The sequence below is a fragment of the Chinchilla lanigera genome, unplaced genomic scaffold (genome assembly GCF_000276665.1).
Source record: "Chinchilla lanigera isolate Chin_1 unplaced genomic scaffold, ChiLan1.0 scaffold00131, whole genome shotgun sequence".
Taxonomy (NCBI): Eukaryota; Metazoa; Chordata; class Mammalia; order Rodentia; family Chinchillidae; genus Chinchilla; species Chinchilla lanigera.
Genome location: NW_004955532.1, coordinates 2788225 through 2812614, shown reverse-complemented (window position 1 = coordinate 2812614; position 24390 = coordinate 2788225). Strand labels below are relative to the sequence as shown.

Sequence of the window (24390 nt, the reverse complement as noted above, 5' to 3'; positions counted from 1 at the left end):
ACGACCTTGCACTTGCCAGGCAAGCGCTTTTGCCGCTGAGCTAAATCCCCAGCCCCCTGTTCACACTTCTCATTGTCAAAAGATTAAGTTTTCTAGAAATAAGGCAATAAGGTTTTCTGATTTAAAGATGGTCTGGTACAAAACTAAATTAAGAATAAAAAATTTTCATATGGCTAACCAATTGATGGTTATTAATCTTGTGTATTAAATGTATTCTTACCTTCAGATGCACAGGTCTTTCAAAATGTAAAACAAGGATCATTTATGATGACAGACTTTTACTTTCAGATTTAGACATCTGCCTTTAATAAAAACTTACATGGTGCATATGCTATGTATGTGCCACTATACTTAGAGATGCCTAGATATTAAGCAGTCTAGACAATGTCACAAATTCCTTCAATGACATCCCAGTAAAACAAAACAGGTTAGGTAAAAACTTCTTATGTAGTAGACAGAAAGGAGTGACTAAAAAGGCTATTCTATGTCAAAATGGAAATTTAAGTGTGTTACAAAAATGTCATCATGATTGTCATGCTACAATATTATGTATGGTTTTTTATTTCAAATTTTTTGTGTAAAACTATGTAACTGCTGTCTGTTACCATTCTACAGGGATTCAACTACTAGAACATCCACTGTTGGTAGAAATTAATGGTTATACTTTGTATTTCAAGGTGCTTGATATTCAGATAAAATTATGATATTAAGCTGACTGAGCCCAAAGTTAATGTAATATCATTAACTTTCTCCTCTGGATGTCTAACAACTGATGTTTGGAGACCAAAAACTAGACAGATAGATGGACTAATAGGACAGCCAATATTTTGGCCCAGGTCCTCTGAGGTCAATGTGGACCTAAGACATAAGAGAACCTGTGCTGTGACATCCTATAACTCAGTGAGTCCTTGACCTTCTGAACAAGGAAATTGCTAGACCACAGAGGACGGAGAGTAATGGTGTATAGTGTGCCTAAGGAGACTTACCACTATAGAAAGCCTCCCAAGCTTTCATAGAAAGCTTGGTCAAGCAATGGCTGTGATTCATCCAGACATCTGACACTGACAGGAGAACTAAGAGGTGCTATACATGACTCCAAGGCAAATCCTGAGGAGACTTAACTGACCTTGAGAGATAGCAAGAAATTAATTGAATTAATAAAGGTCTCCCTTTAACTTGGTCTTGAAAATCCAGCAGAAAAGTATAACTACAAGGTGTATAAAACAATGCCATTGTAATATTATAGCTATAAAAGAAATTAAAATCACTAACACCTTCTGACAATTTCCAGTTACACTGGTAATTGACAACTTTTATGGGTTAATAGGTTGTATAAGGTTAAACTTCTGAATGCAGGGACCTGAAATCCTTGGAGTGGGAATCTTTAGCCTAAATGAGTAAGCTAACTTGGAATAGAAAGGGTTCAAGAAGGAGAAGGTCTTCTACAGAGTCCTCCAAACACAGCTCCTCCAACTCCAACTGACCACCCATTGCTTGCAACTACAAAACAGAAAGAGGGGAGTTGTGGAGAGTGGCTGAAGCTGAAAATTGATCACAAGTGCATGGCTAGAGCAAGGCCAACTGTGAGAACACAGAGTGCCCAAGGCAAGCCAGATGAACAAGTAGATCCAGCCTTTAGAACACAAGGTGCCTGAGACAAGTTAGGCAACCAAGTTGTTAGGCAGAGGGCTTTCACCTGACAACAACCTGCCCAGTGTATAAATAAACATGATGCAGTCATTGGGGTGGCTTTTTTTTCTCCACCAAGAGAGAGGCTTCACCTGACCTCAGCTTTCTGCATTTTCACTCTTGCCTTCATTTCTTCATGGTCTTCCCCCTGGGAGTTTTTGAGAGCTACGTTGGATGAGGTATTCCTCTGCTACTGTTATCTAGCATATACTTTTCTTTAAATTATAGTCATCCCTTGGTATCCAACAGAGATTGGTTCTAGAAGCTCTCGCAGATATCAAAATCAGAGTTCCTCATAGAAAATAGTATTTGCATATAAATGACATATATTATCTCTTGATTATTTAAAATATATAATACAATGTAAATGTTCTACAAATAATGGTTATACTGTATTATTTAGGATAAATCTGTAGATATAGAAGGCCAGTTGCACACAGTCTTTTATTACACCCTTCAGTAGCTGTATAAAAGTTGTGGGGCTTTGTTCTATTTTGTTTTGAGATAAGTTCTTTCTATGTAGTTTAAGCTGGCCTTAAATTCACTGTGTGGCTCAGGCTAGTCTCTAACTCACTATCTTTCTGCCTCATCTTCTCAGAATGAAGAATTACAGGCAAGTGCTGGTATGCTGGCTTAAAATACTTTCAATACCATTTCTGCATGGTGAAAGGTGTTAAGCACTTCACATTTGTACTGAAGATACCCTTCCTGGCCACCCTTTGCTGTCTGCATTAATGTGGGCCAGTTCTGAATCTACTCTAAATTTACTACACAACTGCCATGCTGTGACTTTTCTCTGCTATTCACTTCATGATTCTTTGCACTTGTTAAATGGGTCAGACTACATTACAGTGACAGTACATTGCTGTACCTTTTGGTTTATTCCTTAATTTTATTGATAGAATTTTTTTGTACCAGGAATCGAACTCAGAACCCTGCATTTGCCAGGCAGGCACTATGCCACTGAGCTATATCCCTGGCCTATTCTTTCATTTTAAAGGAATAATTCATTCTTTCATTCTTTCCCGAAGGAAAGCTAAAGAATGTTGTTTTGAGATTTTGAGTGACCAAAATTCTTCTCAGGCTACTGTCTCAAATGATTGCTAGTGTGGCTGAATAAATATAAAATTCTAGGTTGAAATGGTTTTTTCCCCTCAGAATTGGTACTCTTAAATTTTCTAGTTTTCAATGCTACTTAAAGGAACCAAGTCCTATCCTTTCAAATCTATTATATGTGACCTGTTTCCTTCTCTGGAAACTATCATCTCATCTCTTTTTTTCTAATAAAATTTCAGAATTTCACTGAAATTTCAGAATTAAGTGCCAACTACTTCTTGGGCTCTTTGAATCTGGAAACTCTTGTCTATGTTCTGGGAATATTTTTCATATGATTTTTTTCCCTGCAATCAATCTCTCTCTTCTCTCTTTCTCTCTCTCTCTCTCTCTCTCTCTCTCTTGTGCTCTCGCTCTCTCGCTCTCTCGCTCTCTCTCTCTTGGGAATTGAACCTAGGATCTTCAAACAAAGCTACAACCAAGCCCTTTTCTTCTTTGTTTGTTTGTTTGTTTCTTTCTTTCTTTCTTTCTTTTTTAAATTCTGAGACAGGGTCTTGCTAAGTTGCTAAATTGCCCAGGCTGGGCTTGAACTTATGATCTTCTTGCTCTGACTTCCCAAAATACTGGGATTACAGGTGTGTGCTACCAGGCCGAGGTTCTTTGTTTTCTTTTCTGAAATGCCACTGTTTAGATACTGAGTCTCCTAGACTAAATCTCTAATTATTTGAACCTTTCTCTCCTATTTTTATTTCATTGCTGTTCTGTTTTCAGGAAGGTTTCCATCTTCTAACCTCCATATCATATATATTCCTGTTATCTCATTTTTAATTTTCTAGAGCCACTTGGATTGTTGCATTCTATTTTGAACTTCTTTCTCATTTTCCTCAGCCTACCTGCTTATTCCAAGTTCCTTTCATGAGATGTCTGTTCTGGTCTCCATGCAAGGCTTTTTGTTTGTTGACACCTGGCTGTCTCAAAGTTCCGTGTGGAGGTCTGTTGATTACCAGGTTCACAGTGTGGAGTGAAGGGGGGAATCATCTTATCCAGTTTCATAGCTTTAAATGTATGTATCTTCTAACTCTAAAATTGTTATAACTAAACTTCACTCAGGAACTCCAGATTTTTATGCATGTATGTTTGTATGGTACTGGGGATGGAACCTCGGGGTCTTAATACTGATCTTTATCTCCAGCTCCTTTTTACTTTTTGATACAGGGTCTCACTAAATTGCTGAGTTGCCCAGGGTGGGTTTGAACTTGGGATCTTCCTGTCTCAGTTTCCCAGAGTGAGGGGACTAGAGGTGCATGCCACCACACCTGACAGGAGCTCCAGATTTTCAGTATCACCATTTGGATGTCTAAAAGGCATCTCAAACTTGAAAAATATCGACTATTGATGCCTCACTACTCAAATTCCAAACCTACTTCTTCTACAGTATTTACCACTTCATATCTACCTAGTGGAGCAGATTGGAAACAAAAAGTAATTTTTTTGTTTGTGCACATGTTATATCAATTCAACCTATAAACAACTCTAACAACAACATATATTCAGAGTCTGACAACTTCTTACCACTTTCTCTATTCAAGCTGTACTCCAAAGTACTAACTTTAACATTTCTTGTTGGAATGACAGCATCTGACCTACATTTTATGATCAAAAACACATATCTGATCATTTTACTCTCATGGTTCAGACTACTGGAGTGTCCTAATTTGGAGCATACAAACCTCTTCACGATTTTCCTCCTTCTTGGCCTCATCTATTCACTAATATATACCTACATGCCAAAGTTACCAAATGTCTTATACTTCCAGGAACTGCCATTTCTGCATCCTGTCTGCCATTTTGGAATGTCTTCCCTTCTCTTTTCTACCCCTAGGAAATCAGTCACTACTCCTAACAATATATGTGTATACCTTAATTATTATGCTAATGTGGTGAATTGACACCTGGTGGTCAACTTATAATGCTCAGCTGAACTGAGTAAGCATGGTGCTGGGTGTGGGAGGCCCACCTGAGGATTGTTGCCAGCAGCAGAAGAGGCAGAACTGGAGAAGCAGAAGTTAGGCTGTAGGGAGCTGGTAGAAGCTATTGGGAGCCTGTTGGAAGCAGAGAGAAGCTGTAAGAAGCTGTTGGTTCTTTTGGAGGAGCTCGTCACGCTGGCTTTCCTGATGAGCTTGGCTGTTTTCACCCTCCAAGGAGCTCGGGATCTTGTTGTCACTGAGAACAGTTTCAGCTCTCTTTGGGGGAGCTCTGGTCCTTACTTTGAACATCACTTCCTGGCTCCAGAGGGAAAGGTGCACTATTCAGTCTCCAGAAGCTTGTCGCTTTGGCTTTCTTAATGGGAACTTGGCTGTCCTGATCACTGGAGGAGCTTGGGACCTCACTGTTGCTGACAATGGCTGTGGTACTTTTCAAGGGAGCTCTGGTTCTTATTTTGAGCATCGCTTCCTGGCTCTAGTGTAGATCCCTCAGGCTGCTAGCACAGATCTTTCATCCCACCGGAACAGACTTTCTAGATTCCACCACTGACTTTTGGGCCTTCTCAGTGCAGATGCGAGAAAGAGCCATGACTGAGATATTGTTATGGGCTCTAGGCCTCCAGTTGGACTCATGGGAGGCATTGTTATGAGCTCTAGGTCTTCAGCTGGACTCACACAGGACATTATCATGGGATCCAGGCCCTTAGCTGGTCAAGATTCTTGGTCTTTATTGTGTGGACAGATTTCCTGCTCTCTCTTGTGTATGATTCTTTGGGTGGTATTATAAATAATCTTATAAAATATGTGTCCTGTATTTCTTATTATTTTTTTATTTTAAAAAATAAAAGAATGAAAACATATTAACAAACACATATACATCTACAAAATAACACAAGAACAATACAAGCAATACTGAAATTCAGACAAGGTGATAGGAAATTAACAATGGTTGTTGTATTACATAATGATTTCTTCAAAGTGGTTACTAAGGAAAACAAATACAGACATGAAAGACTGGTCAAATAATTAAACATAAACGGTTCCTTTCAATAAAGCAAGAGAAGTCAGTAGTACAACTATGTTAGCTACCCTGTATATACATATAAACATAATTTCCCCTTCTTTCTCTTTTCCCTCATCCCAGTTGTTCTTTATTTTGAGCAGTTTCCTTTTATTTCACAATGTCTATCATGTCTCCTAATTTTATTCACTCTTTCAGGTTCTTACACTAGTGAGACAACACAATGTTTACATATGTGGATCTGATTTATTTCCCTTATGAGTGGTCTCCAGTTCTGACCATTTACTTATGAAAGCCTCGAATTTATCTTTCTTTATAGCTGAGTAATATTCCATTATATAAAAGTACCACAACTTTTTTATCTATTCCTCAGTGGATGGACATTTGGTTTGCTTCTACAATTTAGCTATTAAACATTAAGCTGCTATAAACATGGATGCACATATATCACTGTGATACAATGTTTTCAGTTCTTCTGGGAAAATACCCAGAAGGGGAATATCTGGGTTGAATGGAACCCCTAGACCTAGTTTGCTGAGGAACCTCCAAACTGGTTTCCACAGCGGTTTCACCAGTCTGCATTCCCACTAGCAGTGGAGAAGGGTTCCTATTTCTCCACAGCTTTGCCAGCATTTGTTATTGGTTGATTTCTTAATGATAGCTATTCCTACTGGGTTGAGATGAAATCTCAACATTGTTTTCATTTGCATTTCTCAAATGACTAAAGATGTTGAACATTTTCTCATGTATTTATTTGCCATTTGTATTTCTTTGTCTGAGAGGTGTGTGTTCATCTCAGATGCCCATTTCTGGATTGGGTCTTTGAATCTGGGAGGGCTGACGTTTTTTAATTCTTTATATGTTCCAGATAGAAGTCCTTTGTCCAAGAAACAGTCAGCTAAAATGTTTTCCCAATTTGTGTGTTTTCTTTTTACTCTGCTGTTAATTTCTTTAGATGTGCAAAAACTTTTCAATAAGATGAGATCCTACTTATTGATTCTTTGAAGTATTTCCCATGTGGTTTGGTTTTTATTTATGAGCTCTCTGCCTACCCCTATGTCTTCAGGATTTTTACCTACTTTCTCTTACAGTAGATTTAGTGTTTCTGTTTTAATACTGAGATCTGTGATCTATTTTGACTTGAGTTTGGTGCATGGTGATAGTCTTGGGTCTATTGTCAGTCTTCAGCAAGTGGCAGGCCAGTTTTTCCAGCACCATTTATTGAAGAGACTATCTTTCTTCCATTGAACTTATTTGGCCCCTTTGTCAAAGATTAGGTGGCTGAGTGTGTTTGTTGTTGTGGCTGTTCCTGTATACATCATATTGTTGGATTTTATTTCTTAATCCACTCTGTCATCTTTTTTTTATGACTGGTGAGTTGAGGCCATTTACATTAATGGTTATAACTGATATGTGTTGGGTTGTCTTTGTCACATTATTTATTTGCTGTTGGTTTCCTACTTTTTCTGTCTTTTTAATTGCTTGCTTTGCTTGAGGGTTCCTTTCTATTGTTGCTCTTGAAATTGTGGTCACTTTTTCCTCTGTCTAGAATATCTTTTAGTACTCTTTGTAAGGTTGGTTTGGCACTCATGAAGTTCTTCAGTTGCTCTTTGCTGTGGAAATATTTTATTTCTCCATTAAATTTGAAGGATAGTTTTGCAGGATACATCAATCTTGGTTGGAAGCTGTTTTGTCTCAGGACCTGTAATACTTCACTCCAAGCTCTTCTCGATTGGATGGTTTATGTTGAGAAATCTGCTGTGATTCTGATGGGTTTTCCTTTATAGGTGACCTGTTTCTTTTCTATAGTGGCTTTTAGTATTCTGTTCTTTTGCTGTATGTCTGGGATCTTGATCATTATATGTCTGGGTGTAGTTTTATTTTGGTTATGACTAGTTGGAATTCTATATGCCTCACTACTGTACATCAGAATCTTTTTCCATGTATGGAAATTTTCTGCTATTATTTCAACAAATATTGTCTTCATGTCTTTTGTGTTGCCTTCTGCTGTTTTGTTGACTCTTATTAGTCTTACATTATTCCTCTTTGCCTCATCTTGCAGCTGTTGAATTTATTTTTTCCTGGTTACTTGTTTTTCCTTTGTTGTTGTTGTTGTTGTGTTGTTTCTGGTACCAGGAATCGAACTCACGACCTTGCACTTGCCAGGCAACCGCTGTGCTGCTGAGCTATATACCCAGGCCCTGGTTCTTTGTTAATTTTAAGAGATCCTTCCTTTCACAATCATTAGCTGCCATGCTGTCTTCAAGAACTGAAATTCTATCTTCGGCTTTATTCATGCAGTTTTGCCAGCTTTTAATGGAAGTTTTGATTTCCTGGATATCTCTTTGAATCTGTTTCATGTATTCTAGTTCTGTCCTGTATTTTTCATTTAACATTTCCATCAGTTTCCTATGCTCATCTATTTTTTATATATGTCTTCTTTAGATGTGCTGAGCAATTCTTTCATTATTGTTGTCATCTCATTTTTTACCTGAGACATTGTTTCTGATCTGATGTCTTCTATGGCCTGTTGGTCTTTTACTTCCACTGCAATCATTTCAGCCATTTGAGGTGTGTGTTTACCAAGTTCTCCTATGTTGATATCTCCTGGACTTGTTCTGGGTGGGGTGGAGTTCTGACATTGCATTTAGTCCTTCATTTTGTCATGTTTGATGCCAGAAGCAGAACTCCCAGTCTCCCTCTTCCCTGGCAGCTCAGCAAAGGTCGCAAGCCTTTCTAGTTATCCTGGTGGTCAAACTTGCCCCTCAGTGGCCACCAGGATGAGCTGCTTACTCTCTGGTCTTCTGGTGCTTGATGTAGTGTACCTAGTTCTCCTAGGTCCCAGACATGAACCACGTTGTCTACAGATCACAGACCATCTACTCAAGTGTACCCAGGCAGCTCAGGTCATGTGTATGACCCAGAAGTGGGCTGCACTGGTAGCATGATTACAGACCACTTGGTCCTGTGTCCCCAGACAGTTCAGGGTGCAGGCAGAGCCTAGACATGAACTGCAGGGTCAGCAGTTCGTGGACCGCCTGATGCAGTGTCTCCAGGCAGCTCAGGGCACACACAGGAGCCAGACTCAGGCTGCACTGGTGGTGATCATGGACCACCTGTTTCTGTGACCTCCAGGAGGTCAGGGGATACAAAAAGCCCAGAGGCAAAGCTGCAGTGTCAGCAGTTCATGGACTGCCTGATCTAATACCTCAGGTGGTGCAGGGCACACACAGGGAGGGCCCAAACACTAACTCCAGTGTTAGCTGTTCATGGGCCTTCTGAGCCAGTATCTCCTGGCTGCACTTGGTGCATGGAGTGGAGATACAGACTGTAATGGTGGCAGGATCTTGGGTCACCTGCTCTGTCCCCAGGAAGTAGGTAGGGTCTACCTGGTTCTCTTGGCACTCAGCCTCAAACTGTGAAGTCAGCAGATCAAGGACCTCCTGATTCCATATCTCCAGGCAGCTCAGGGCATGCAGGAGCCAGGCACAGGCTGCACTGGTGGTGATCACAGCCTGCCTGTTTCTGTGACCTCCAGGAGGTCAGGATGCTCGCAAGGCCCAGACGTGAACTGTGGTGTCAGGCAGTGCACAGCACATGCAGGGAGGGCCACATGTGAACCCTGGTGTTAGCAGTCTGTGGGCCTTCTGAGCCTGTATCTTCTGGCTGCACCGGGTGTATGGAGGGTGGAGACCTGTGTTCTGTATTATATTGTTCCCCTTGCAGAAAAAAAAGAAATCCCAAACTAATACAGCTAACAAGCAAGGAAACTGTTTTGTGGTCTATGCATTCCACAGAGTAGAGTTTCCATGAACAGGCTTTAGAAACAAACAATTGGAAGAGTACTCATCAATTCTTGAAAACTAGCTGTGCATGTGGCAGAGGTAATTCTATCACGCTGGGAAGCTGAGGCAGGAAGATTTTAAGTTGATCCCGGTCTGGAAAACTTAGCAAGACTGTGCCTCAAAAACAGAAAAAAAAAAATTTAAAGGGCTGGTGATGTAGCTCTGTGCAAAAGCCCTGGGTTCAATCCTAGTACCACAAAAAAAAAATCTGTAAAACTGATTTTTGAACTTTGTATGCAGTTCATATTGATATTCTTACTGGAAGAAATGTCATCAGATCCTCTCTGATTCAGGAAGGGTTAAGAACTAAAACCTTAGGTGATGAGACTCTTGATGGAAACGATGAAGTTTTGCTTAGTTTTAGTTTTTTAGGTTTTTTTTTTTTTTTGGTACTGGGAGTCAAACTCAGGACCTTGTGTTTTCTAGGCAGGTGCTGGTGCTGCTGAGCTATATCCCCAGCCCCTAGTGTTGCTTATTTTTAATCTCTATATCTCACACTTACAGGGCATTCAGGACAGTTAAGCAAATCCTTGGTACATACCAGTAAATATAACAAGTGAGTATGCAGAAGCAACCAATAGGTTATTTTTACATTTTTTAGACAACTTTTTTAGGTCCTCAGCTAGGCAGCATACTGGTTCCTCAATGTTCCTTAAAAGTATTATTTTCTTAAAGAGACTATAAAATGTGTAATTCTCACCAAGATATACTCACTAAATATATGCTCTTCAAAATGAGGTTATATGTGGTCCTTTAGTCTAAGCTTGTTTGTTACCTTAGGTTTCTGCTGCTTGTTTTACTTTAGTTACTTTTTTCTCATCCAGCCCATAAAATTTGACCTTGGTCATCAGCTAATCTGGTACATATCAATAATCACTAACAGACATCTAAGGATCTACCAGGCAGTCTCTAGAAAGATGGGTACATTATTTCCAGGTCCAGATACCATGTTAACAGATAATTGCCTCTTTCCAGCTTCAGCCACCTTCTCTTCTTAAAAATAGGGAGAAAGAGTTATGCTAGCAACTGTTACAAGGTAAGGAAAACCAACAGAGCAAAATCAACAGAAAAGTGACTCCTAGACAGTGTAAGCCTAGCGCCTTTTTATGGTGTTTCCGTTTGAGAAGCAAGTATGATGTATACCATCCAAATAAAGAAGTCTCCTTAGATATATTGAATTAACAGCAAAGGAATAATTTTATAAATATTATTTCACAACATAATCATTGAAAACAAAGGAGGAAAATGAGGTTTGCAGAAATAAGTCACTTCCCTTAGATTCTTACCATCTTATAGAGATCTGAGACACTGATCTGGTCGGAATCCACTACTTCAAAGTCTTTCCGAGGCACCAGGTCCAGGCCCAAATGCCTAGTAAAGAGAAAGACCACATTTATCATACCATGTCCACAGTATTCATCTCTCTTCATGTTCCTGGAAATCAGTACAGTCATGATGTCATGGACAGCTGTTCAGGTACTGCCCTGGGAGCTACCTGCCCACATTCAGCAACATCTAATTGTGTTCACTTTTGGGTAAATAAGTAAGGTGAGCAGAATTCTGGTCATCAACCAATTCCATCTGTGATGATAAAAAGATTTCTCAGTGTTACATTTATAATAGAAACCTGGAGTTCATGAAGGATGATTTTCTTTAGACCATTAATAAGTCATTTTTTTTTCTATTTCCCCTATCCTACTAGTATGCTTAAGGTTCACCAATTCATGATTTTCATTAGAATGAAAAAATTCTCCAGGGTTCATGTAGATCTGTAATTCAAAGTCAACAAATAAAAATCCCCTCTGATTCTGGTAAAGGCCTGACCATATATTTGTACCAACATCTTTAAAAACATTGCATAGAAGTTTAACCCAAGAATAGTACTACTTAAGACAACAGGAAATGTAGTGTGATTTTGGACAGGAAGAAGTGATGATAATTTGGATGACTGGGTAGTAGAATTAAGGAGTGGAAATTACTCTAGACACAACCAAACTTCTTGAGTCAAATATGGAACATAATTTATATTCAGTAAATGTTAGCTCCTTTCTTACACTCTAAAATAATAGATCTAATCCTATAGTTCTGTGGAGTTACAGGGTTGTGAACCTCTGTAAAACTGTTTAAGACACTACATGAGGTGTGTATGTGAGTTCATACTTGAATTTGAATTTTTTTTGAGGAGATCTACACCTCTCAGGAGATTTCAGAAATGCTCTATGGCCAGCCAACTCAAAAAAAAGAGGTGGCAAAGTATTCCACAGGACTTCTGAAAGAGAAACATTATTCCCTTTAACTTGACTCTGAACTATTTTTAGAACATACTAGCAAAATTAATTCTTCAGTTATTTTCTGTATATAAAGACTCTACTCATCTAATAAATTCAGGGGCTTTGGGAATATGGTTCAGTGCCACATCTTTTCTACCTCACTTTTCATAAAAAGTAAATTATATAAAAGATAATTTTGAAGCACAATCACAAATATTTAAAATGCTTCTATATGCATGTGGAAAAGAGTGGAAAAATAACAAAAAATGATATTAGTATTTATATTAGGAAATTAGAATTACAAAATCCATCTTTTAAGATGTTTTCCAAATTTTTATTATATGTTATATAACAAACTTTTTTAAATTATAAAAATAAAGAAATAATATTACATACATATTCTTTAATCACTGGAGTTTCCTTTGCAACCATGGGGGATTGATTCCAGGACCCCCTTATGGATACCAAAATCTGAGCATACTCAATCCCCTTACATAAAAGTGGTGTGGCATTTGTATACAGCCTACACAAGCAATACATTTTCCTGTATGCTTTATATCTTTTGTATATTATGTATAATTCTTTTTTTTTTTTTTTTTTTTTTTTTTGGTTTTTCTCCGGTACCGGGAACCGAACTCACGACCTTGCGCTTGCCAGGCAGGCGCTTTTGCCACTGAGCTAAATCCCCAGCCCCTATTATGTATAATTCTTAATAAAACATAAATGCCAGGTACAGAGTTGTTATGATGTATTGTTTAGGGAATAACAAGAAAAAACAGATACAATTTTTTAAATGTGAAAACATTTTTAAAAATATGACTGGTTGAATCTGAATGCAGAAGCCAAAATTACATGGAATACTCCAAATATTGCAATTAGGAAATAAACAGATAAAAAGGACTAAATAAATAATCAAACAAAAGAGATGTTTTAGATATAACAATTTAAGAAAGGCTCAGGTGACATCTAAGTCAGTGAGGATGGAACTGAATATATGTGCTCTTCTGTTAGTGCACCACACACAGTGATGAGCCTATATGGCATCTATATAAACTCTGTCATAGCACTATGGCACTGTTACCTTGCTTGGGCAGTAAACCACCCACCCACATGCCCATACACTCCCTCCACAGATATTTTCTGAGGTCATATCATGTGTTAGACCAAGAGTGTTGGATACATGGAATATAGTAATTTTGAGCCAAGCAAACGTTTGTATTCATTTTGTTTTTCCTCTGAGAGCAGAGTGCTTTCCCTGTCCTCTCAGTGGCTACAGCACAGTACCTTTCAGTTTCTTGATTTCACAATCTTGAGAAATAAGAGAATGAATGACTAATGGGTGATCTCGTAAAAACTGAAGGCTAACTTCCTTCTACTAAAACTGTCTTCAACAGAAAAAGGATAATTGGCAAAAATTAAATTAGTGAATATCCTCTCTGGAAGCAGGCAAAGATGTTGCACATGAGAAGCAATACATGGTGACTACCAATTTTACCAGGAAGAAGAGGTTCCTGGCTAGTACATCCTATGGCTTACTTAGGAGCAGTGAACACAGGGATTGGTCAACATATTCTCTTGTCTATCTTCAAAGCAAAATCAGGCAGTGCAACAGAGTAGTCAGGAGCATGAGTGATAACGTCAGCTTGGTTGGTTTGCATTTGGGCTTTTCTATCAAGTCATTCTGTCTATCACAAGCTGTAGTAAGGACTAATCTATGTAAAGCACTTAGTGCATCAACTGGAAAAGTGAACCACTACTGGTGCTATAGTAATTACTATGATGTGTCATATAATTAGCCAAAATATGGCTTAAAGTACAGGAATTGTGATAAGAGGTATAGTGTTTAAATAAAAAACTCTTTAAACAGGAGGATACAAGCAGGGGGCAAGCATCTATGTATACATACAGATGTAGCATAGAGCTGAGTTTTTAAAGTCTTACTAACTGCTAAGGTGAACAGCCTATAAAAACACTAAATCTCCCCTAACTTACCACTAATCGATCATTCATTCATTCCAAACTTCAATGAATATTTATTAGAGCCTATTCTATGATTGGCTTATGCTGAGTTTGGGGACACAGCAGCAAAAAACATACTCCCAACTCTGTATTCTTTCAGGTAGAGCTCTCTGAGGCTCTGAATCTCTATATCAAATTTTTTGAATTTTACATTTATTTTCCATGTTCTGTATTAATGATGGCAAACCTTTTAGAGCTTTCAAAGATAACAATCAGCTGGCTGTGGCACGTGTGCCATTGGTTCACTACCACTGTTCTATATTCTATTCTATTTTGTCTTTTTCTCCTGGTAATACTCATCTGAATCAAAGAAAATAACTGGAAACAAACAAATCTGAAACATAGAATATAAGGTAAAGTTAAGTAATTACAGTAGACCTTAGTTCTCTCCCAGAATTAGTTGTAGAAGTATGGAGATATTAGGGGCTGGGGATTTAGCTCAGCGGCAAAGCGCCTGCCTGACAAGTGCAAGGTCGTGAGTTCGGTTCCTGGTACCGGAGAAAAACCAAAAAAAAAAAAAAAAAAGAAAGAAGTATGGAGATATTTGGACTTCCTGTGGGCACTGCCCTTTTCTAATGCATTTAATAGAGTATACAGATAACTATATTAATAAAAGCACAGCTTATTTATATAACTTAAAATATGTAAAAACAGCCATCTTTCACTGAACATTTATGAGAGAGACAGAGACAGAGATGAAAGGAGATGAAATGAGGAGATGGGAGGAGAGAAGAGAAGAGATGAGAGAGGACAAGACAGAAGAGAAGAGGGGAAAGGGGGAGGGGGAGGGGAAGGGAGAGGAAGGGAGAGGAAAAGAGGAGAGGGGAAAGGAGAGGAGAGGCAGAGATACACACTGAAACATAAAACTTGAAGGGTTTTGACCACAAACACTTTGAACAGAGCTAGGGCCCATCCCAGACTTCTGGAATATAGCAAGACACTGATTGGTGAGTACAACACCAAGTATCAGAAAAACCCTAACTGAAAAGTCACTGAGTACAACACCAAGTATCAGAAAAACCCTAACTGAAAAGTCACTGGGAATTTCAATTAATTTCAGATGCTCTGAAGCTGGAAAGTATCACTATACTCAGGGAAAGTGCTGAGCCACAAATCTTTCTGAGTCCTAGCTAAGCATGTCCTCAGGAGAAACTCACTGAGAGGTATTTTCTTCAGGTGACAAATCAAACTACTTTGTGTTGCTTAATCTAAAAGCAATTACCTTGGTGAAGGCCATAAGCCAAGTGGGAAGGAAGGGATATAGATGGGTTAGGTAGGTGGAATCTGAAAGAGAAAGTGGAAAAGAGAGGGAGGGACAAAAATGACAGAGGAGAGTGAGGGAAAGAAAAAATAACTAGAATTATAAATTATTAGTGATTTTTCTTAAATTTCATGACTTCACAAAAGACACTATTTCGGCTGGGGATTTAGCTCAGCGGCAAAGCACCTGCCTGGCAAGCACAAGGTCGTGAGTTCGGTTCCCGGTACCGGAGAAAAACCAAAAAAACAAAAAAACAAAAGACACTATTTCACTTGAGACAATGTATGAAAATATTTAAAATCAATAAAAGCTTATAAAGAATTTCTACCTAAAGTAGGCAAATTCTATACATTATTCTAAGAATGAAATATTTCTTACTTTGGTATTTCTCTAAGGCAGAGATCAATGGTGCTCTGTCAGTCCTGGGTTACTGCAATTTTAACTTAGCTATACTATGTTTACTTAGTGATGAAGTAGAGACTGAGAAGAAATTTAACATCTTAATGAAAGGTATGAATGTTACATTAATAAAAATTGCACTCTTAGATAAATTATTTTTTTATAATCACTTGCGAGTGGATATAATTAACAGACCTAGTCTCTATATGGGACACTTTAGCAGAGGTAATGGCTAGTTAATTGGACATAAATTTGTATCATACCATTTATGTATGTAGCTCCTAATATTGGAAGAACACAATATTATAAGTGTTGATATAATTTTAACAATTTTAAATTATGGAATGATTCTACACATAAGCAATGGACCAGTAAATATGTCATATAAATCCACGGCCTGAATCTTCAAATTTTGGCCAAATAAGTAATTCCTAATTGGAGGATACAAAATAAAAATTGTTGCTACATACATGTGGAAAGTTCTGCATTTAATTTAAAATCTAAACAAAGATTACAGAACCAATATGGTTTATGTCTTCAGATGTTCTAACTGAATATTAAATCAGACATATTATAGAGCATGAAATACTCATATTGGAGAATAAAACAAAGATCAAATAGTATACTGACTACCAATACTGGCAACAAGTTGCCTGGTCTTAAGACTCACCGAAATAATTTGATGGTAAGGCTCTGCAAAAGGACTGTATACAGCAATTGGGATCAGTTCTAGGCATAAACAGCAGGTCTACCACTCACTGTTCTATACAACATGGGAAAAGGTGCTTCTCAGCCTTGCCTTCCTCAGTAGGCAAAATACAGCTATTGTCTTAGAAGGGCACAGTAGTATTTCATTATAATAGTGCATATAAGTAAGACCCATATACTTATCATAGTAAATGTATGTGCTGAATATACTATTAATAGCCATTAATAGTTTATAAAATAGATTCTAAAAATGCAGGAATATAATATATGTCTACAAGTTTATAGAGAAGGCATAAAAATTTTAAATCATATATGCATATTTACATCAAATAAGAAACTAAAATATATTCAAGCAGACATTGTACATCTACCACACATCAACAAGTGTTCAACTTCAATACAGTATTGTATTTATGAAAGTCTGCTGGAACAAGAAGTGTAGAAATATTGGGGCATAAAACTGGAACAATGGATATGGTTATCAGTACTCAGCTTTTGTGTCAGTCTCATCATACTGCATAAGCTAGTGGTATTAAATGACTTCATTTTCACAGTAAACCATCTCTTCTTTCAAAATACATAGAATGTAAAAATGTAAAAGAATAAATTCAAGCAATAAACAGAACATTCCTAACAATTTGAAGCAAGATGTCTTTTTCTTTTAATAATGATATACCTATAAAGTCCTTTTCTAGGTTTTTAAGTGACTGTATTTTCTATGGGTAGGGAAAGAGAAAATTTTCTGTGGGTAGGGAAAGGAAGATAGGATGGAAGGAAAAAAGTACATAAAGACTAAGAAAGGAATGAATATGGAAGGAGATGGAGTAGTAAAAGGGGAAAAGAAAGAAAGGGGAAAGGAGGAGAAGGAAAAGTAGAGGAGGGAATGGAACTTTGTTTCTCATGTTTATTAAAATGGAGATATAAATACCCCTTACAACACACACAAACTTCATTGAGAAAGTTATTAATGATGGTGGAGTAGTTCTGTAATTTACTAAGAGATACCTATAATGTTCCTAGCTTTAAGGATAATTTGAACTTGTTCCTAAACTATCACCTTTACATTATTATCTTTATGATTGTGAAACCTGATTGGTTTGTTTTCCAAGCTTCATAATAAAGAAGTACTGATACTTCAAAAATAATTATTTTCTTTATTTACTAGTTTTATAGTTGCAGTTCAACTGTAACATGACAAATTACACAACTATTAGTGTCTTCAGTTCAAGGGTAACAATTTGGTAAAGAAGTTATTTTATGTTTGCAATTATTGTGACTATTGATTTTCAAAATAAATGTAGCAATATCATTTTATACTATTGTTTTGGGCCAAAGAGTTAGAATTAGTAGCTGTAAGCTAACATATTATACTTTATTTCTTCATTTCCCCAAGTCAAATTGATCTATGTAAACTGTCAATGAGTCTTTGGTTGACCAGTATTGCATGTCTATATCTGTTTTCATGAGAAGCCACTTTGAAGATATCAATATGTAATACAACCACCATTGTTAATTCCCTACCACTTTGTTTGGAACTCTGTATTGTCTGTATTGTGCTTGTGATATGTTGTAAAATGTTGTATGTCTGTTAATGTTTCCCTCCTTTTATCCTTAAAATAAAATTAAAAAACAAAACAAAACAAAACAAATTGATCTATGTACACCTGAATTCATGTCATATTATACAAATTGTCTGTAGTGCACCACAATCCTGTTTGCAGTCAAGAGAAGATATAATTAAACAAAACAAACAAGAATAGGATGTTATCCCTTCAAAAATATTACAAATAACCAATTTAGTATTTATTTTTCTCTTTTCTATTGATGACCAGTACCACTCAGTTGGGTTCACCCACATTTATTAAGATGCCACATTTTCAACTTCCTGTTTTACTTTCTACTTTGCAGGAGCATATTTCAAGTCCTTTCTACAAAAAAGAACCATAAAAAGTGGCTAGTATATATCTTTGAATTCCTACAATGACTTTATTTGGTCCTCAAATTTAATAAGATAGTTTGTTTATAAAACTGACTGGTAAATCATTTCTCTACGGAACTCTAATAAAAGTACTTATTATCTTCTAGCATTCACTGTTAATAGTAACAGTTTTTGGTTTTTTTTGCCAGGGGTAGTGGGAGAGACAGGGCCTTGCTATGTAGTTCAGGCTGGCCTCCAATTAATGGCAATCCTCCTGTCTCAGCCTGAGCACTGCTGAGTGCTGCTGAGATTACAGGTGTACACCCCTATACCCAACCAACAGTAACATATTTGAGGCTGCTGTAATTCTTCTTGTTTTATAAGAGAATCTGTTTGTTTGTCTTAAAATCTTCAGAGAGCTTTTCTTTATCCCTAGAATACTAAAATATCTTAATGTGCCTCACTATGGGCCCCCTCCATTCATTAAATAAAGTACATGGTGGGTCCTTTTAACCCAAAAACTGTTATTTTTGGGGAAATTATCTCTTTTTTTCAGAATTTCCTATACATCTCCTTTGTTCTGTTTCTGAAAATTATAATTCCTGATGTTGGATCCCCCAATAAAGTCTCTATGTTAAGCTTCTTTCTTCAGTTATTTTCCATTTTCTATTTTCAAGAAGACTATGAAAACTTTTGTTTTCTTATCATGAATTTTATTTTATTTTATATTTATTTTTTGTCTTTCTGAGACAGGGTCTTGCTATGCAGTTCAGCTGGCCTTGAGCTCACTTTGTAGCCCAGGCTGGGCTCGAACTCACAATGATCCTCCTGCCTCAACCTCCCCAACGCTGGGGTAACAGGCATGCACTACCACACCCAGTCTGTGAATTTGTATTTTGAAGTTACATTTCATTCCTTTCCATAAAATCTTATTTTACATAGTGGGTTTTCTTGAGTCTATATGAGGATATTACAAAGTTTTGTCTTTTTTTAAAGTTCTTTACAAATCCCTAATTTTCTCTTGGGACAGGTTATTTCCTCCAGGACAAGATATTTAATTCTTCCTGGTTTCTCTCTGTGCTACACAATTTCTAATACCTTGTGCTGCTTGCTTGTTCAGTCAGATCTGACATACACTAAAAGAAATGTAGGGAGTTTTTGTACCTGAGTGGGTGACTGGCAGGCTTGGGAGGGATGTGGTCATTATACTTTGAAACTTAAATGGCAGAACAACAAGGTCACAGTTTAATTTCTTAATACCCAATTTTTCCTCCAGACTGTTGATTTTCATTTGTTTGTATGCTCACTGGGTGCATTATTCCTTATATACACTGCTAGGTCAGCCCTTTTCTAATCTCTAAGGTCCACTTGCAACCCTCCTTTCATTGCATCATATTCTGTCTACTTCCCAGCTTCCAGAAATGGGTTCATACATCTCATTTATTGCTCGGCCCCTTCTCATTCCTTTTATTCTCTGTTATTTCAATGACATCTTGAGAGGAAAAAGAGCTTCAAATGCATACTTAATATACTTCAAGTATATGTATATATCCTGTAGTATACAGGAAGAAAGCAACCTGATTACTTCAAAGTTCAACGGACCTGATTTTAAGAGAATGAGACAGAAGGACCTAAACTTTACATCAATTATTGCATCTATGATGAAATAACATCTGAATACTACCTACCCTAACTTCCAGTGCCAAAGTCTTAGAATTTTACTCCAGGGCAGTAACAAGTTATCAGATTCACAGGAGTCTTTGTTTTCTCCTTGTCTTTTGGCAGCATCTGGGGTTGAACCCAGGGCCTCTGCGCTCAACTTTATCGCCACGGTCTTTGAATCATTAAAATGAAGTTTGGATCAGGTTCAATTTCCACGAGGCCCGAGTTATCATATGTAACACTAAGAGATGCCCAAATAACATTTATACTTACTCGTTACCCCAGTCCAGGCGCACGGTGATGTGCCGCTTAACCTCCCGCACCTGATCCTGCGTCAGGTGACCAGATAGTAGCTGCCTTCGCAGGTCAATAAGTTCATTCATCACATGGCGTAGTTTGTAGAAAAGATCTACTTTGTGTTTCTGAAAGGACATTTTTGATGTTGGGTGAAATATACCAGGGGTATGGAAAAGGAATGAAAACAGAAAGAGAAATAGTTAAACTATGAAAAGTGATCATTTCTCTGAACCGTAAAGACAATGTAAAGAGGAGCTAAGTTAAAAATCTTAATCTTTAATTCCTGCTATTTAAAAATCTGGACATAATAACATCTAACAAAGTAATACAGACAATGTGGCTCACACAAAAGCACCACCTCTACTCTATCCTGGACCACACATGTCTCAGGGAATCAGAACTGTTAAGTATAATCACAACGGTGACTTGTACACAGCGCCGAAAGCACTCTGCTCTGACAGGAGTTATATGGCATTGAACAGCAACGGTGTCAACCATCCAGCAACAAATCTAGTTTCTCTGGGAGGGAAACACGAGTTGAAAGAGGAACAGGGAGAATCATTTACCCTATTTTAAAGCACCCAAGGTTTCAGTATAAAGCCAACCTCTTTGGAGTGAGACTCGTTCTGTGGTTTCTAGGCCTCATCTAGCTTGCTAATTAGCTTTTCTAAACAGGGTTGAGTCCCTAGAGCCACAGATTTCTAGTCTTTCCAGATTAATAAAAAGTATCTCCTTTGCAAGAGTTAAATACAAACAGTATAGTAAACTTAATTATGGACATTATAATGGATGACCTTACAGTTAAAAAAATACATAACCTGAGACCAGATACTTCAGAAAAAAAGATGTAAAGAACAGAGATTTAAAAGCTGAAATTCTAAAGTCAAGCAAAATCTTTTTTTTTACTTTCTTTTTTTAATTTTAAAAATAAAAGGAGGAAAACATGAACAGACAGAGAACCTTTTACAAAATAACAAAAGAACAGTACAGACAATACAGAATTACAAACAGTGGTAGGAAATTAACAATTCTTATACTACATATTGATATCTTCAAAGTGGTTTCTCATGAAAACAGATAGAGACATGCAATATTGATCAATCAAGGACTCACTGCAGTTTCCTTCAGCAAAGAAATAGAAGACAGTAGAACAACTATGTTAACTATCCTGTGTATACATACAAGAAGGAGAAATTTTGCAAAATCTTGACTTTAGAATCTCTAGAGTCCTCTTTCTGTTAGAGACAAGTATAATTTTGAATAATTAAAATTCTGACAATGTAACACAAAAATGCTTTTAAAGACAAACATGAACCATACTGTTAGTAAGATATATATGTAAGATTTATCATTTAAAAGCTTATTTGCCAAAACAAGCTTGATTTAGGTGAATATAAATAATGTATAAAGCAAATTATATAATAGTAGAATTAATAAGTGGTTTTAGGTGGCAGTGGTCTAATAATTAAAATGTTCAGAACATCATACTAACTTTGAAAACATCTAATGGAGCATCAGACTGTTGTTTTTAGACAGGTTCTTGCTATGTAGTTCAGGCTGGCTTTGAACTCATTATGTAACCCAGGGCAGCCTCAAACTTGCAGTGGTCCTCCTGCCTCAGCCTCCTGAGTACTGAGATTTACAGCTGTGTACCACCATGCCTGGCTGGAGTATTAGACTTCTAAAGGTTCAACTTATAGAAAAATTATAAATTAGAAGAACTTAGGAATCCTGTAGCCTAACTATACCAAATAATTTGTTATCCTTTCTTTAGTTAATAAATAGTTGAAGAAAAGATAAGAACCTTAACAGTAAACAATGCTGGGAAAAAGGCAAAATCCACAAATCCCTGCCAGCTCAAATAGCAGAAAGATCTAAGGAAATGCATCATAGGGAGAATTAGAATGTGGATGGTAAGAAATAAAAGCAAAGGGAATGTGCTCTACCATACTCATTTATTCTTGATCAAACAGAATCACTGAAGCTTATACTACAACATTAGAATTACTATTTTCTTAGCAAATTATACGCAGCAATTGCATACATGCATACATAAGCATTCATCTATTCAATGAATAAATGCTTAGGGAACAACTGCTGAGTGCTATCGCTTTGTTGTGACCAAAAGTCCCTGTTCCCATGGCATTTTCCTTTTAGAGAACAGAAAATGGACAGTACACAAATAAGTAACTAAAATTGTGATAATTTTTAAAAAGAGAAACTAAAGTAGTGTAGGGATGATGAGTAGCCGCGGGTGGCTACAGGTTAGAGGGAAGGCACTGGGTCAGTATAGGAGCCAAGGAAAGACTTCTCTGAGAGCTGAATTTTGAGTAATGCTTTGAATTCAAGTAAGGTAGCAGAAGAGAAAACTGGGGAAGTTTTTTTTGTTTGTTTTTTTGTTGTTGTTGTTAAGAAATAAGCCCAAAAGCTTTCATGTGGCAGTGTACTTGGCATGTCAAGGAAGAACAAAGAGATCAGTGTGCATGGAGAAAAGGTATGCAGAGAAATATTAACGGCCAGATCAGGGAGGAACTTTGAACAGCATGTTAAGGATTTGGCTTTTACTTTAAGCAAGATGGAAAGTGACTGAAGACCTAAGACTGAAAGCATTTGATTTTGGTGGGCTAAATCTGACACTGGGTTCTGATGGTTAGGTCAGGAAAATTAGGAGTGTCTAATAGAGGAAAGAAGGAAGGAGTAAGCAATGAGATGAGAGGGACAGTAAGGGAGCAAGGTGTCATGGAAGCCAAATTAAAACTAGTTGTAAGATGGATTCTATCAAATGCACTGTTAAATACATGTGGAATCGTTTCAGATTAGAGACCAATGAAAGACTCTTTGCACAAAGGAGTTCAAAAGACAGACTTTATTTGTAACGCCGGTCAGCCAAGGAAAACTGAGTTTTCAAGTCATCGACCTACAGTCAGGTTTGAGTTCAGTTTAAATATGGTTTGCAAGTGAGGTAACAGGGTACTACATGATTGGTAACACAGAATACAAGAATTACATCATACATGGTCAGGCAAAACCATGCAAGGGTCGACCAGAGTTAATATGTGTCCTTGATTTGGCCAGTCTTTTTTTTTTATTATTATCTTAAAGAGAGTAGTAAATGAGAAACAAACAAAAACAAATAGAACAGTAGCAGCATACCAGTATCACAAACAAAAATAAATCAAAGCAAGAACACTCAAAGTGATATAGAGTCTCAAGACAAAATAATATGAATCAACAGTGGTTGTTACATTACATATCACTATCCTTAATTACACTGCTCAGATTACCAGATTAAGAATGAAAGATTGCTCAAACCATTATAGGGAAGGGGCTGGGGATGTAGCTCAGTGGCACAGCGCCTACCTGGCAAGTGCAACGTGGTGAGTTCATTCCCTGGTACCAGAAAAAATAAAAATAAAAATTTTTTTAAAAACCCAAAATGAAAAACCATTATAGGGAATAAGAAAGTAATTCTTTGATAAAACAGTAGAGATAATACAAAGTGTCACTAGACAAGAAGGTAGGAGTTCACCATTGTAATCAAATTGCATATTGTTACCTTCAAATCAGTTGCTCAGACCACCAGACACAAGCATGCACAATCGATCATAAAAACTGTAATCATTAACTGTTCATTTCAATAGATCATCAGACATCAGCAATAGAGTTATCACAGCTATTCATATATATGTTTATATTTTGGGCTCCTTCTATCTTTCTTCTCCTTTCCCTCATCCCACTCATTCCTTCCTTGGAGCAATTTCTTTCCCTTTCCGATCATCTATTGTATGTTTTGAGTTTTACCTAGTCTTTCAGGTTCCTACACCAAGGAGACAATATGATGTTTACCCGTCTGGGTCCGATTTATTTCACTTATGAGTATGGTCTCTAGTTGCATTCATTTACCTATAAAATCCTTGAGTTTGTCTTTTTTAATACCTGAGCAATACTCCATTGTATAAAAATACCACAACTTTTTTGTCCATTCCTCAGTAGATGGGCATCTGGGTTGTTTCCAAGATTTAACTATAACAAATTGTGCTGCTATCAACATGGGTGCACATATATCGCTGTGGTATGATGTCTTTAATTCTTCTGGGAAAATACCCACAAGATGGGTAAAATGGGACTTCCAATCCCAGTTTTGTGAGGAATCTCCAAATTGATTTCCACAGTAGTTTCACCACTCTACACTCCCCCCAGCAGTGGACTAGGGTTCCTTTCTCCCCACAGCCTCTCTAGCATTTGTTATTGGTTGATTTCTTG

General features: G+C 37.2%; 1 protein-coding gene across 6 annotated transcripts in view; it reads right to left on the bottom strand.

Moving 5' to 3' along the window:
* Dock3 (dedicator of cytokinesis 3) overlaps positions 1 to 24390 on the bottom strand; it is a gene marked incomplete at its 5' end in the record, with an annotated part of 457227 nt that overhangs the window by 261312 nt on the left and 171525 nt on the right. For all 6 annotated transcript variants that reach the window (XM_005410370.2, XM_013507624.1, XM_013507620.1 and 3 more), the window contains 2 exon segments: positions 10880 to 10964; positions 20104 to 20252. In XM_005410370.2, the coding sequence (XP_005410427.2) occupies positions 10880 to 10964; positions 20104 to 20252 (234 nt within the window).